Below are 15084 nucleotides of genomic sequence, written 5' to 3' on the forward strand. Positions count from 1 at the left end.
TCTGCATGGAAAATCCCAGGGTTCTGCACAGCAGAAAAAAAACACTAAGGCAATTAATGAGGAAAAAATATATCTTGGATCTAACTTGAACATCTTTAGCTATTGAAGTGCTCAACAGCTAAAACCCAAACAAAACTCTCCTCCCCAAAAACAGTGAAACATCTTGAAAAGTAGATGCTATAAGCTCCTATAAACAGCTGGTGTGGCACATCAGAGAAAAAGAGTTGCTAAGGAGACAAGAAAAACTGCTGCCTTCAAAACCTTTTATCAAAATAAAAATTTCAGTAAGCCTCCAAACATTTAAAAGGAACTATTGTTTAAAACTAGCTTAGGTGGATTTACCCAGGAGATTGGTATCAGCACCAGTGCTGTTCCCCTGTAAGAGAGAGGGTGGATATTTGCTACTGATGATGCCAGTAACCCGCAGGGGAGCTGGCTCTCAGTGGCCTTCACCTTGCACCAGCTCCTCCTGCCATCTGCCATCCACACCGGGAACTGCAGCTGCAGCATTTCCTTCTCTGAGCTACCACCTCCACCTGCGGGCCAGCAGCGACAACGGCCCGAGGCCCCAGGGAAATAGATGTGAAATGCATGGGATCGTTTTTCACTCTGAATGAAGCCCATGATGCATCAAACCATGCTGCAGGCACCAGAGGAGAACCAGGCTCAATGAGAAATTTCTGGAAATTCCAAAAAACACAACTTCCCCCCAGAGTACTTCATTTCATAGGTGACTCAAACCATAAGGGAGAGCTCTCAGTCCAATCACTGAGTACCCAGTTTGGCCCCTACAGATAGGTGAGGGTCCACAGACACAAAGAAATTCCATAAATGCAAGCATTTTTTATTGCCAGGACATGCTCTGCATTTACACTGTGCAAACTGCAGCCAGCTGAAATGCAGTTTAGCAATTGCAAAAACAAACAGAGCCTATCTGGAAGCCAGAAAATATCAAAAATGTAAAGCAAGAAAATTAAATGTAATCAGAAGAAATTCACAGAAGGAAGCAACACAAAATAATTTTAAATGTTACTATGTGAATACAAAATGAGGCACAAGAAAATTAAGTCTGCTAACTTCTCTATGGTTCTGCAAAGCATAATGGAAAACAAAATTGTCTTAATCTAATGTAATTCAAAAGGGCAAATTAATTCTTAAAAAAACCACTTTAAATTGGTTTTGAGAAAAGAACGTCAAATTATTTTTGAGAAAATAAGTTTTGAATGCCATAGTCCAGAAGTTCAACTTTTTCCCATGTGCCTAACTAAAATGCATATCTATAAAAGAGAGGGTAGGTCACAAAAAACCAGACAAACACAGCAGAATGTTTAATATGGCATGTTGTTCCATTTACAGGGCTGAAAAGAAATGTTGAGAATTTTCACTAATTCAGGTGTCTGGGTAAGTTAAGGAAGATAGAGGCAATCTTCAACTGAAAGTACAGACACATCATCTCTCTAAAAGGATAATAGCTTAAGGCAACCCCACCAAAAAAAGGCTTCTGAGCACCAGTGCATATTTAGTTATTTTTTGTGTCTGAACATCACTGCTCTGAGAGTTTATTATCAGTAAACAATGAGCATCTTTCAATAGCAAACCTTATAAGACACGTCTAGAAAAGTAGAGACACATTAAACAACACTAAACTGAAGCCAACAAAGCAAGCCAAAGAACTACCATGCACCAAGCAGTCCAAGTAAGTGCACGAACAGATCACTGGTTTCCCACTCCGGATTCCTCCTGCTTGGCCGTGCCTGTCCCCTCCCGAGCCCTGCCCCATCGTCGGGCGCTGTCCCGGCCCCGCCCCAGCCCCGTTACCTGCGCCGGGGCCGGCCCCCAGCCCGTGCCCGTTCCCGTTCCCGAACTCCTCCGCCCCGCCGAAGCTCAGGAAGGAGCCGCCATCCCCCGGATGCCGAGAGCTGCCGTGTCTGCAGAGAAACAAAGCAGCCTGTTCTGTACAGCCTTCCTCACTTGGGCCACCCCTGCTTTTAGCAAAGGTACAGCGAGCCCTCATCAGCCCCTCTGCCCGAGCTGGGAGCAAACTCTTCCCTCGCTGATGTCTGCAGAGATGGAACAGCACAAGGGCAGCACAGAGAAGGCCATGACAGCATTCCATAAATGTCCACACTGTTTGTTTGCCTCCAGCAGTGACCAAAGCACTGCCTTGGCAGGACAGCAAAGAACCAGCTACTCACACCCCCTCGGGAGAGAAATAAAGCCTAGCTGGTTACCTACAGACCTGAGCTCATGGTCTGTGAACCCAGCATTCAATGGCTCACCTGCCAGTTGCCTCGTGGTAAGCCAGCTCCAGCAGCTCTGCAGAGGAATGTGTCAGATCCTGCTGCCCACTGCCCTGCATTTCTGCCATGTTCTGCCGGGTCTGATGATGGATCTGGATAGCTTCTCCTGAGGGACCTGCACAGGTACAACTGGATCATTGATCACCACATCTGCACTGATTCCTCAGTTGCTTTTCCCCTCTTTTGCCAGAAGCACAAGCAAAGAGAGCTAATGGACATTATGAAAGCATGTTCACAAAATCTTCAAAGCCTTGAACCTCTGCCATCTCCTCTGAAACAAGTGAACCAGAATATTTTTGAAAACATGTTGGAGGGCCTAATTACAAGGCATCAAGCAATTATGCAAACAATTCAGCATCAGAAAAGCAACTCAAATTGTAGTTACAATTCCCTTCAATAGGGTTAGGAGTTAGACTCCCTTCAACAGGGAATTGTTCTGTACCTGTTGCTGCTTGTTTGCAAATAGAGCTATTTCCCAAAAGAGGATTGCTCAGGCTTGCACACAAATGAGTGTAGTGTGCAAGCCCTTTAATACCCCAGAGCTCTCACTGGCTCTCTTGCTGGACAAGGGCAAAGTCACAGAGGCCAGGTGTGCAGGGAGGCAGCTCACTCACGGGAAGGTGGGCAGGGAGTGTGAAAAGTGCATATTATATGGCTCTATGCAGACATTTACCATATGTATTTTGATGTATTGATTAGTAGTGCAGTATTAACATTTTAATAATAACTGTAGTCTTGTAATTAAAAGGCAACTTTTGTAGTTAAAATAAGAACTAAGTTAGTGGGATTTTTTAAGAAAGGAATGAGGCACTCGCACCAGATAGCAGCCCCAGGACACCTAAATCTTTCAGAGAAAAAGAATTTATTGCTCTCTTATCAGAAGAAATGAACTTCTTCCCACCTCAAAGGCAATGTTAGGATTAGAAGGAAGAAGCTGATGATGACCAGACAGAATCCTGTATTTGAATGGAATTTATGCATCCTGTATGAAGTGTATGAATATGCAATGGGTTATTGTTTTTGAGGGTTAATCCTTTGTTAACGGGTGTCCTTTTTTGGGCTTGTGCTGCCCAGATAAAGGTACCCAGACATCTCTAACTCTTTGCCTTTATTGCCTCATATTGTCCTAAATCAAATTGTCCAAATTATCATTACTCTAATTGTATTACTATTTTTATAACCATTTTATTACTATTAAACTTTAAAAATTTTAAAAACAAGTGATTGGCGTTTTTCACAGGGAGGCAACTCACCCACGAAGGGGAAGGTGTGCAGGGAAGGTGTGCAGTGTAATGAGGGAGCTCACCCACGAAGGGGAAGGTGTGCAGGGAAGGTGTGCAATGAGGGAGCTCACCCAAGGGGAAGGTGTGCAGGGAAGGTGTGCAATGAGGGAGCTCACCCACGGGGAAGGTGTGCAATGAGGGAAGGTGTACAATGAAGGAGCAGCTCACCCACGGGGAAGGTGTGCAGGGAGGGTGTGCAATGCAATGAGGGAGCTCACCCACGGGGAAGGTGTGCAATGAGGAGCTCACCCACGGGGAAGGTGTGCAGTGCAATGAGGGAGCTCACTCACGGGGAAAGTGGGCAGGGAAGGTGTGCAATGAGGGAGCTCACCCACAGGGAAGGTGTGCAATGAGGGAGCTCACCCACGGGGAAGGTGTGCAGTGCAATGAGGGAGCTCACCCAAGGGGAAGGTGTGCAGTGCAATGAGGGAGCTCACCCACGGGGAAGGTGTGCAGTGCAACGAGGGAGCTCACCCACGGGGAAGGTGTGCAGTGCAATGAGGGAGCTCACCCACGGGGAAGGTGTGCATCCAGCGCCTGCGGTTCGATGTCAGCTTCATGGGCATGCGGGACGGGGCGAAGGGGTTGATGAGGGCGCGCTGCGGCGCGTACCCGCCCGGGCGGATGTGCAGCAGCGATTCGGCGCTGCCCACGTGGAACCGCCCCGGGGCGCTGGAGTCGCGCTGCTGCGACTCCAACATGTTCTCAAGGAAATCTGCAAAACACAACCGAGCCACACAAATCAGCGTGAGATCCTGCAGGAGCCAAGCACAAGAGAATTAACTGCTCAGGGATATAAAGATGGCCCAGGGTAAGGGGAAATAAGGAGACCTAAGAAATAAGCAGGAAGAGAAGCTGAAAGCAATTCCTATCCTGCCTGAAAGTTACAATGGAAACAAGAACCCAGACAAGAAAAATCATTACTCCATCTGCCATTACAGCACTGCTGTAAACTGCAAACTTCTACTAAATGAATCCATTAAGAAACCACTTGCTAAGCCAATTACGAAGAGCTATTCGGACCTTGGAGAATTCTTGAGAAATCAAAAGACTGACATAAAAACTTCAGGATGAGTACCAAAGCCACAGCTGAGCCTTGTACACATGGCTTTTCTGTAACACTCAGATCTGAGCACTGAAATCAGGGATTACTCCCAGAAGATGTGGGACATGATCTCCACAAGATACAAGTTAGCTGTCACTATTCAGTGTGGAACAGAAGCACAGTTATTTAGAAATAGGAGAGAAAAATATACCAGATAGATAAGTAGCAATTACTCTGACTATTCTGCCCAACAAGTGGAAGAGACCCAAAGAGAAGGGTCTCATTTACCATTCTATATTGTCAAATACAATACGTGAAAAACCTCAGCTTCTCTGACTCTTCCCTCCCTGGTGGTTGTAATCTACACACATCCTCATCCAGCTGAACACCTTCAGCTGGGTCACACAACTGTACTTCATACTAAAGGAGTAACAGAAATACCAAAGAAAGGAAAGAGTTGTATTAACTGACAGCAGGGGAAAACATGAATGGTAGATTTGATGTCAAGTACACTGTGTGAGAACAGCTCCACACCAGCAACTGTGATTCCTGTGACAGGATAAATATGGTATCAGTGTCATACAGCATGGATGAAAAAACCATGAAGAGCCTTCAGGGAGGGAATTTTATAGAAGATGAAACAGTTGCAGGAGGAACACAATTTACCTAGAAATGAAGTGGGTTTGTGGAAGATACTGCCTACTGTCTGAGAACAAAATTAAATTGGAAAGGAAAAAAAGAGGAGTACCAGCACTGCTAACACACTGAGACAGCTCAGCAGTACATTGTCAAAAGGAAGGATCCAGAAAGTGAGTCTTAATGACAACAAATCCCCACAGAGAAATGTTATAAGCAGGGCCCCCCAGGGCTCACTGCTAGGGCCAGTTCTCATTCAATAGATTATAGGTGACCTGGATAATACAAGTTCCTTGTGTACGTCCACACTTGAAGGCAGGCGCAGGAGAATAGTCAAGTACTAAAGAAGGCAATAGGCAAGGGAAAAGAGCAAATCAGTGTCAGGACACTTCTATTTAGGACAAGCTATAAAAAAAAGCAATGGAATTGGACAAGGATGACAAAGGGAGAATGCACACCCAGCTGCAGCCATGGAAGAGCTGTACCATGAGTGCCAATTCAAGCACCATCTCCATCGTGCCAGCCTGGCAGTGGCCAACACAAACTTCCCCCTTCTCTCCCCTGTAGCCATGATATTTTCTGAAAAATCCTTTCCTTAGGACTTTTTCTCCTGAGAAGCTGATAGGCCTCAGGAACAAAATGTAAACATTGATTATCTGCTGCTGTGGAATGCAACTGGTGCATCTGTGATTGGTCCACGTGGTTGTTTTTAATTAATGGCCAATCACTGTCCAGCTGTCCAGACTGTCTCGGTCAGTCAGAAGCTTTTGTTATCATTCTTTTTTCTATTCTTAGCTAGCCTTCTGATGAAATCCTTTCTTCTATTCTTTTAGTATAGTTTTAATATAATATATATACTAAAATAATAAATCAGCCTTCAGAAACATGGAGTCAACATTCTCATCTCTTCCCTCATCCTGGGACCCCTGCAAACACACCACAGTCCCCACCAAAGGCACCTTCCCACCTGCCCCAGGCTGACCTCTGGTGCTGGTGTAGCCCAGGGAGCTGCTGACTTCACACTGGTGCAGGTGGGGCCGTGGGATCATGAGGATGTTGGAGATCTTGCCCAGGGAGCTGTCGTCAGAGGCCTGGCTCCGGACCTCCTCGGGGGGCAGCGCGCGGCTCTGCAGGGACGGGCTGCAGGACACGTCGTACGAGCTGGAGCTCTTCCTGGTGCGGCTCTCCCGCTCCCGCACCGACCTGCCCGGGGTGACAGGAAACACACAATCATCCCCAGGTCAGCAGGGCCCTGGGACAGACCCAAGTCATGCAAAAGACTCAGTGTTCAGCAGGTGAACTCAAGAAGAGCATTACAGGGAAGCCATCACTATGTTTTTTGACTGCTTGGGTAATTTATACTTCTGCACATCACACAACACAACAAGAACACGGCAACACTTCCAGCACAAGGGCTGTGAAAGGACCTGCTCAGCTCCCTCTGCAATCCTACACACACCACACCAACCTGGCAGAGATGTGGCCTAGCCCAGAGACCTCAGCCTACAGTGCCAGAACCATGCAGCTATAGGGAAACTACTCGGAATTATGAACTGTTTCAATTGTGCTGCTATCTTTCAGCATGTGTGGCCACATTTCTCTTCACAGAGAAAAGCAAGGCACAACTTCCCAAGGATATCTTCTGGGATTCACATTCTCTGAACCTCAGAGAAAGAAAAACAATTCTTATGTCAATTGCTGCTCCTCTTGTTGTTCACAAGTGGAATGCATTGTGGAAGACTGTTTACCTGAAGAGAATTGGTAATTGGATTCTGGTGTGAGTGTTTTGATTCACTGACCAATTGAATCTGTGTATGTCTGTCAGGACTGTTGGCTGACAGTCACCAGATTCTGTGCAGTTGAGTGGGTTGCTTGTGCAGATTCAGTTTAGATGTAGTGTAGTACAATAGTACAATAAAGTAATTAATTATCCCTCTAATATCAATGGAGTCCTCCTTGTCATTTTCTCCCTTGCTGGGGCTGCCCTGATTCACTGTAAGCATGGGTTCCTACAGGCTGCTCAAATGAACATACTAACAAGAGAGTCCACATGCTCTGAGTTAGGCATTACTACTGAAAGAAGCAAAGTAAAAAAAAAGAACTTCAAAACAACCCTGTATTTCTGAAAAAGCACTGAAATTTATCGTTTTATTCAATGAATTTGGCCAGGACCTGAGAATAATCAGCCTTTCTCCTCAGACAAAAGGACATGAAATAGTTGAGAACCTGCACTCAGCTTTTCTGCCTCTTCTCTCATTCAGACAGGCATCATTTTCAGGGAGGCTTCCTCACCACCCTGTTCACCAGCTACTAAGCAGTGCATTGAACAATCTACTTCTACAATTCTATGCAAGTCTAATGTGCAAATACTTTCTTAACCCCCTTGCAAAATCTGCTGGAAAGACTAGCTTTATTCAAACAAAATTCAAGATTTAAAGAAAAAAAATTTATGCTTTTTCCTAGACTCCACACTGTTTTAGGAGTAAAACACCAGACAGCCAGCCATGAAGATCAGACAGAGAATAAGCTTTTTGTTCAACTGTGAGCGCGTGCAGATCAATTCTCTTTGTATTTCTCCAAGTGTTTTATGTATCAAGCACACATGGCTACTCCAGAAGCTGGGCACTCCCAGGCCTCTCACCTGAAAGTGGTGCAGCGCTGGGCTCTGGCTGGGCCTGGCAGTCTGAACACCTGGGCATCATAGCCATCATAATCCACCTGGATAGGCAAGGCATTCTCAGCATCCTTGGGAGCTCCTAATGCTGAAATAAAAATCATACAGCACTGGAACCTCTTTCAACAATGTTCAAGATGTGCAAGGCAGAGTAACCACCTCCCACCCCTAAGGAAAGTATCTGTTCCAAAAGAAATCCCAAAGTGTCAGGAGCAGAGCAGCTGGAGCAGCTCAATTATCAAAGGAGGTGCCTCTGAATCAAATTATCAAAGGAGGTGCCTCTGAATCAGACTGGCTGAAGCCATAATGCTTTTCCCTCATACACCCTAAACTCTAAATGAATAATTGCCAAGAAGTCAACTGGCACGTGCACATTAGCATCCCAAGTTACAAATATGGGAAATACTCAAATAAGAGTTTGATGGTTTCCTGTAACAACTGTGCCTTCCTTGGGCTGAAGTGTCATTGTCTTCCTGCAGCTCTTTGTTAGTTTTGGGAGTCAGTGGGACAGACCATTCCAGGACAGAATTACTTACAGGCATCACGATTATTTTTTGCTTTCTCTGTCAGTGGCTGAAGGGTCCAACAAAGGAAGTGTGAAGTGACCAAAAAAAACAAACAAGAAAGTAAAAAAAAAAAAAGAGCAACAGAAAAGACAGAGGGAAGGGAATCAGTTAGCATGTTCTAAGCAAATATACCCAGTGTGACCAAGCAGACCAAGTTCAGCTTGCTAACTCAGTGAGGCCGCCAGACAATTTCAGAAATATTAAATACTGATACTTGGTCACAAATCTGTGTGAAAAACACAATGTTCAACACCTTTCCTCCTCTTCATACAGTTCTTTGTTACAGAATAAAATTAATTTTAAGGGTGGCTAAAACATTTCTCACCCAGCTTTATTTAGAAAGGAAAGACCTACAAACTACAAATCTCATTCAAAATCCCCAAAACAAACCTTGCAGCTTTGCTTTCACAGCCTTTTAACACAGAAACTTAGTTCCAGCTGTTGGAATACTAGTGATGCTTGACTGAGAAGAGTTATCAGACAAGCTAGTAAGAAAATATAAATCAGAAAATTCCCACCTTCCTTCCTGCCAGCTTGATCCGTGGAGTGAAGCTGTTACACAGGAGCTGGCTTTTGGATGTGTAGAAACTGAAAGAAAAAATAGTGTGGCTTTAAGAACACAACACAGTTGGTTTGCTACACAGTAAGCAGACCAGGAACCTGAGTCAGCTATTGGATAAAGAGATAAGTTTCTGTGCATAAAAAAAGTATGGAAAACACTGAGGGATGGTTGAGAGAAGCTACTCTGCCTAAAGACAGGGCTTTGATACTTATACAGCCTCAGTCTAGACACTTCTTAATGGGCTTAACACGGGCATTGCCCAGTTCATTTTCTACAGAAAGACATCCATTTCTACTGTGCCATTTACACAACTCTTCCTGATTTACAAAACTGTAGTGATTCACACCAGCTGTTTGAAAACCCTGTCATTTCTGTCAGGTTGCATTAATGCCCAGAGTTCTGCAAGAGTAATGGAATATTTCTTTGCTTCACAAGGAAATCAGAGGGCATAAAAGAAGAAGGAGAATTCAAGAGATTATGAAGAGTAAAGCAAAGCAGAAGTGTTTAGCAAAAGGTGATAGAATTCACCTACCTATGATTTATCCAGTGTGGGATATTGTAGTCATCACCCATTCGTGAGTCACCAGGGCCACAGCGATTATGGAGCTGCAAGAGTAATTCAGAAGGAGCTACCTGTACCCAGCCAGTCACAACATGAGCAACATTTGTAGCAGGAAGGGAAAGCAGCCCTACCTTAAAGAGTGGGACAGCATGCAAGGGCTGCTCTCCCATGCACACCAAATCCACACCTATCCCTGTAAACAGACAACAGTAGAGTTCAGCTATCCAAGCAGGACTGATATGCTAAGACAAAATAGATCACCAATTTGAACTGAAGACCCAAAATGCATTCACATCATATTATAAGAGGCAATAATACTGAAAAATGGTAGTTAATGGTCCCATGGTATGGCTACAAACCAACAGTACCTGAAGGGATATAAGAAATTATTTTCCTAAACTAATGCAACTCATGCAAGACTATCCTTTAAGAGAAAGGGTTGCACAGAGAGGTGAAGTTCTCTGTCACAAACAAAAGAAACTAAATGCCTGTAAGCACTCTGAAAATCCGCTCATTTCAATACCAAGTGCAGACACAAGTCTTGCAGCTAAGGACACAACACACGGCTGACAGTAGGTACTTTTTCACAGCCAGAAGCAGCTGGATTTTCCCCAGATCTGTGTTTGCCTGCAGAGGCAGAGGCACAGTCCTTTACCATTGTCAATCATGCGCTGCTTGGTGAGGATCATGAGGAGCCGATCCACCTCGAACACCCCCACGCCGGGCGTGATCACCACCGACATCTGCCCCGTGCGGTCGAAGTTGCGGTTGATGTAATGCTTGTCAAACACTGCCAGAGAGAAATGCTGAGTTTGTCAGGGTCCCCAGGACAAGCTGAGAGATGAGCAATCTGACTCCATGTTCCCAGAAGGCTGATTTATTATTATATATTATGTATTTAATATATTAATTATATAAGTCATAAAACTAATAAAACTAATATATAACATATATAAGTAAGTTATACAAGGTGTGTTGTCACAGACACATCTTATGAAAAATCCTTTCCTTAGGATTTTTTCTCCTGAGAAGCTGATAGGCCTCAGGAACAAAATGTAAACAATGATTATCTGCTGCTGTGGAATGCAACAGGTGCATCTGGGATTGGTCTCATGTGCTTGTTTCTAATTAATGGCCAATCACAGCCCAGCTGGCTTGGACTCTGTCCGAGACACAAGTTTTTGTTATCATTCCTTCTTTTTCTATTCTTAGCCAGCCTTCTGATGCAATCTTTTCTTCTATTCTCTTAGTATAGTTTTAATATAATATATATCATAAAATAATAAATCAGCCTTCTGAAACATGGAGTTAGATCCTCATCTCTTCCCGCATCCTTGGACCCCTGCAAAAACCATCACAGTGTGTTATGTGTTGTGTTGTATAGATGTGTTGTATGTGGTGTGGTGTTCTAAGAATACTATACTAAAACTATACTAAAGAAAGAGAAGGATACAGACAGAAGGCTTAAAAAGAATGAATAATAAAAACTTGTGACAGGCTCCTCAGAGCTTTGACACAGCTGGCCATGATTGGCCATTAAGTAAAAACAATTCACACGTTGGATAAACCATCTCCAAACCACATTCCAAAGCAGCTTCCCAGAAGGAAATCCTGGGCAAAGAGAATTTTTCCAAAAATATGACAGTGACAAGAAAGCAGAAATACTGTCAGAACACCCTGGATGTTTCTTTTCAGAGAAAGGCAGGCAACCCCTAATATTCCCCTCCTCCTCACAGTGTTAAGGAAAAAGTAACATTTAATGGTTGTATTTTTAGCCATTGCTCATAACTTACCATTGAATGAAAGATTTATAGCCTCCAGGTAGTTCCCTTGTGCTGAGGTAGAATTGTAACCTGAAGGAAAGCCCTCTGGAAAAGTATTCAAAAAGGAAAAAAAAATCATCATTTCTGTATACCAGCTTTATATAATAAAAAACCCACAGAAAAATACAGCTGTACTAAATACTATTGGTTCAAAAATGTAAAAGGCAAAATGTAAATGGCAAAATTGACGTTATTAAGTTCCACAGAAAGACTGAGGCAAACTGCCCAGCCAGGAGAGCATTAAGTAGCATGACACCAGACTCCAACTAAAAATGGATAGTTTACTGACAAGCTAAAAAATGTTAAAAAAAGAGGAGAGAGCAAAGGATAAAAGCAGGGAAAGGAAGATTCTTGTACCTGCTTGCTCGAGTCGTACCAACACAGGATACTGGATGAAAAGCTTTTTAATGGTCACAAGCAAGGAGGTCCACTCCTCCCGCCTCTCGTTCTGCACTACAACTCTAGAAAAAACACAGCCTGCTGAGGCCCAGGAAAGAAGCTATGAGGGCAAGTGAGAGGGGATGAACAAACTATAAAGAAATGCACAAAAGGGTGCATTGGGTGGCACATACACTGAGGGACAAGAGATGAAAAGAATAGGAAGGAAAACATACTTGTAAAAATCTTCATAAAATCTTCCCTCGTGATCCTGCCGAATTGATGCACGATGTGTTTCAGGAAACTCATCTGAAATGGAAGGAAAAGCACATCTTATCTCAGGCTCTTCTATAGAAATGACTAATCTTTTCCAGCAAGAAGCTGTTATTTCCATTTTAAAAAAACAAACAGAAAACAAGAAAAGGCCTCCAGCAAGTAAACTAAAAAACCAAAATACCTGGAGAAATATCAGACCTCCTATATAATAAAAAACTGCTTTGAAACAAATATGACAGCTTGAGTATGATGAGGAAAATTTGCAACACTCTTCTATGTAAAGTTTTGACTGCAGATCTTTCATAACAATGGCTGTGTACCTACTGTGCTTGATAGAGAATACTCTGAAAATGGCAATTTAAAAAAATAGAAGTTCCTGTCAGCTTGTGACCAACTTTCAAGAGATGAGATAGGTTTAAAAATGCAAACATGAAAATAGAGAATTTGCATACCTATAGATTTTGCTTCATAAAATGTTCTTGAAAATAGAACCACTGTCACTTCATGGCTGCAATTCTTCTCCTGTCCAGGAAGAACAAATGCAGAAAGAAAACATTAAAAGTCACATTTGGTAGAAAGTTGTGTATATGCACACATAGTAACAGCCCTTCTTCCCTCATACCTAGAAACAAAGGTAACTAACAAAACCTAGATTATTGCATTAATGGATCTGCATCAGTGCTCCATCTGCCTCTCTGCAATAACAAATGGTCTGTCCTGCAGGCTCTGTGCTGCTTGGCCATATCAATTGACCAGGAGCACTCTCCACTAGTCTCTAAAGAAGCTCCTCTCTGCAGTTGCCAAGATTTTTGTTAAGAAAACAGACAGTTGACAGTTTATTTACACACACAGCAATTTGATATTCTGATGTGTTACTGTTCAGAGATGTCCGTAACAATTACAGAAAAATAAAAAATTAAAACTGAACTCAATCATCTACTTACCTTCCATTTTGTGAAGAGGTCAGCAAGGAAACCATTCACAGCTTTCTCAAAGTATAGATCCCCTGCAAAATAAAAATTTCCCAAGCATCAGATAACAATAGTTACTTCACCTATAGAAGTTAGATATGGGGCATATCTAACCCTAAGATTCTAGGACAATTATAATTATTAAATCTCAAGCAGCTGTGTGCATAATAAAGGACAATATCACTAAGATAAGATGGTAAAAAGATTTAAAAGCATGACTGTTTTATGATAAAAATATTTAAAAGCATCATTTTTTCAGAGGATGTAAACATGAGACAATGCCAGAAGGATCAGACCTTTAATTCATTTTTCCAACACGTTTGCAGCATGCTGGGAAAGCATCTGTACTGTGTTTTAGGCAGAGAATGCACAACTGATCCCCTGCTCTGATTTGAATAGTTGCCAAGTTCCATATGCCTAAAACACATGGTCAAAGGAAGTGGCAAGAGGTTTGCTAAAGAATTATGCCAGAAAAAAAATAGGATGACAACAGAGAAGTGACTCATTCTTAATGCCTAGTTGTAATTCTTCCAGCTGAAGTCACCAACCTCAACCTGGGCTAAGGCAGGTTTCACTTCCTCAAGAAGCCAATGTCAGAGAAATCTAAAACATCAAGGTCTTCTTTGCACAGGACCTCCACACATTTCTGGCTTCAGGAATCACAAACTTGCACCTGCCCTTATCACCCAACATGTTCATATCCATAGAAAACCTTTCCAGTGCTCACAGTGATTTCATGGCTGAGACAGATAATGGTACCCAGGCTCTACAGGGACAGGAGGAGGATGGCACAGCAGGGACAGCAATGGGTGGCACTGCAAGGAAGGAGCTAAAGAAATACCACAACACACCCTGGAGCACTGCTTAGGCCAAAGGCAGGATATTTTACTTTGCTGGAAGTGGCAGAAAAAACAGCAGGGGCAGAAGGGACAGCTGTGACCATCCACAGCCACAGTTACCTACATACCATAAATATCAAAATCCCACATTTCACAGCTCATCTGGATGAAAATATAAACCATGGCAGAAGTGGAGCGGAAGACCACCTGCAAAGGAAGGCAAGACCTCCTTTAAAAGCAAGTACATTCATTAGAAGGCCCAAATGAAGAGGTTACCTGCACAGCAACTCATACAACTCTGGCCCTTGCATCACAGGGAAATTCCCCTCTGACAAGCTGCCTTTCCCCTCCAACAAGCCATTCCTAGCAGAGCTGAAGCTCAATAATTATTCATTGTCCTGAACTTATTGCCATTCTTCACCTCACAACACAGCCAATTCCAATGATCCATACAAATCTGCAGGCAAGGCAGAATTACAAAATCCTGGCATGCAAAGAAAGGAAGGGAAAACTGCTTTCTCTGTTTCCTGAGCTCTTACCCGGGTGTCCTCACTGATGTATCCACAAGTGACTTTCTCACTCTTTACCCACAGTTCACCTGCCTGGGCTCTGGAAGAAAAGAAGTGCATAATATTTGAATATGAAGATTAGAGAATCAGCAATTGAGCACGGAAGAGATGTACCAAAATCTGCACTCAAGGATGACTTATTTGGTTAAAACCTGGTATTTAACCCAAAAGATGTCAAACAGCCATTTCCCTCTGCATCTGCACATTTCCTTGTCCCTGTGTCGCCCCAAAAGCAACTGAAGCAATCCCCTCTGAACTATTAATACAGCTTGGCAAGGGGAGTAAATATTCAAAGAGATCAAAAAAAAAATTATTTGGCCTCCATCAGAGGCCACAAGTGTAGCTGGCTGCTCTACTATTAGTTTCTTTTACCCCACACCAGGCAGAAGCCTTTCCACACCCCATGGTGCAGACAGAAATCTACAGATGAGTAAGAGAACAATGAAACATGAGGGATTTTTCAGAGAAGAGTCTCCAGTTGGATACTTAAAACTCATGAAGTTAAAGCAATAAGTAACAGTAAGCCCTCAGAGGAGGCACTGACCTGATACCAGCAAATTCAACTTTTTGGGTGACATATGCACATGTGCTGACCTAGGA

At 43.2% G+C, this 15084-nt stretch overlaps 1 protein-coding gene across 10 annotated transcripts in view; it reads right to left on the minus strand.

Annotated features, from left to right (window-relative positions):
* The window catches only part of DEPDC5 (DEP domain containing 5, GATOR1 subcomplex subunit), a 43440-nt gene that overhangs the window by 24033 nt on the left and 4323 nt on the right, over window positions 1-15084 (minus strand). For 8 of the 10 annotated variants that reach the window (XR_010030182.1, XM_063173310.1, XM_063173309.1 and 5 more), the window contains exons 7-24: window positions 15029-15078; window positions 14455-14524; window positions 14044-14122; window positions 13050-13111; window positions 12558-12627; window positions 12066-12138; window positions 11809-11912; window positions 11422-11496; window positions 10284-10418; window positions 9760-9821; window positions 9599-9672; window positions 9023-9092; window positions 8475-8511; window positions 7906-8026; window positions 6247-6467; window positions 4095-4298; window positions 2280-2415; window positions 1819-1928 (exon numbers count right to left, since the gene is read on the minus strand). Coding sequence is in view for 9 of the 10 variants with exons in the window: in XM_063173310.1 (XP_063029380.1) it covers window positions 1819-1928; window positions 2280-2415; window positions 4095-4298; window positions 6247-6467; window positions 7906-8026; window positions 8475-8511; window positions 9023-9092; window positions 9599-9672; window positions 9760-9821; window positions 10284-10418; window positions 11422-11496; window positions 11809-11912; window positions 12066-12138; window positions 12558-12627; window positions 13050-13111; window positions 14044-14122; window positions 14455-14524; window positions 15029-15078 (1753 nt within the window). In the remaining variant the exon portion in view is untranslated. Of the gene's footprint in view, window positions 1-1818; window positions 1929-2279; window positions 2416-4057; window positions 4299-6246; window positions 6468-7905; window positions 8027-8474; window positions 8512-9022; window positions 9093-9598; window positions 9673-9759; window positions 9822-10283; window positions 10419-11421; window positions 11497-11808; window positions 11913-12065; window positions 12139-12557; window positions 12628-13049; window positions 13112-14043; window positions 14123-14454; window positions 14525-15028; window positions 15079-15084 lie in introns of all 10 variants that reach the window. The other 2 variants (XM_063173315.1, XM_063173316.1) reach the window with 1 other exon arrangement.

This window comes from Melospiza melodia, chromosome 20 (genome assembly GCF_035770615.1).
Source record: "Melospiza melodia melodia isolate bMelMel2 chromosome 20, bMelMel2.pri, whole genome shotgun sequence".
In the NCBI taxonomy this organism is placed as follows: Eukaryota; Metazoa; Chordata; class Aves; order Passeriformes; family Passerellidae; genus Melospiza; species Melospiza melodia.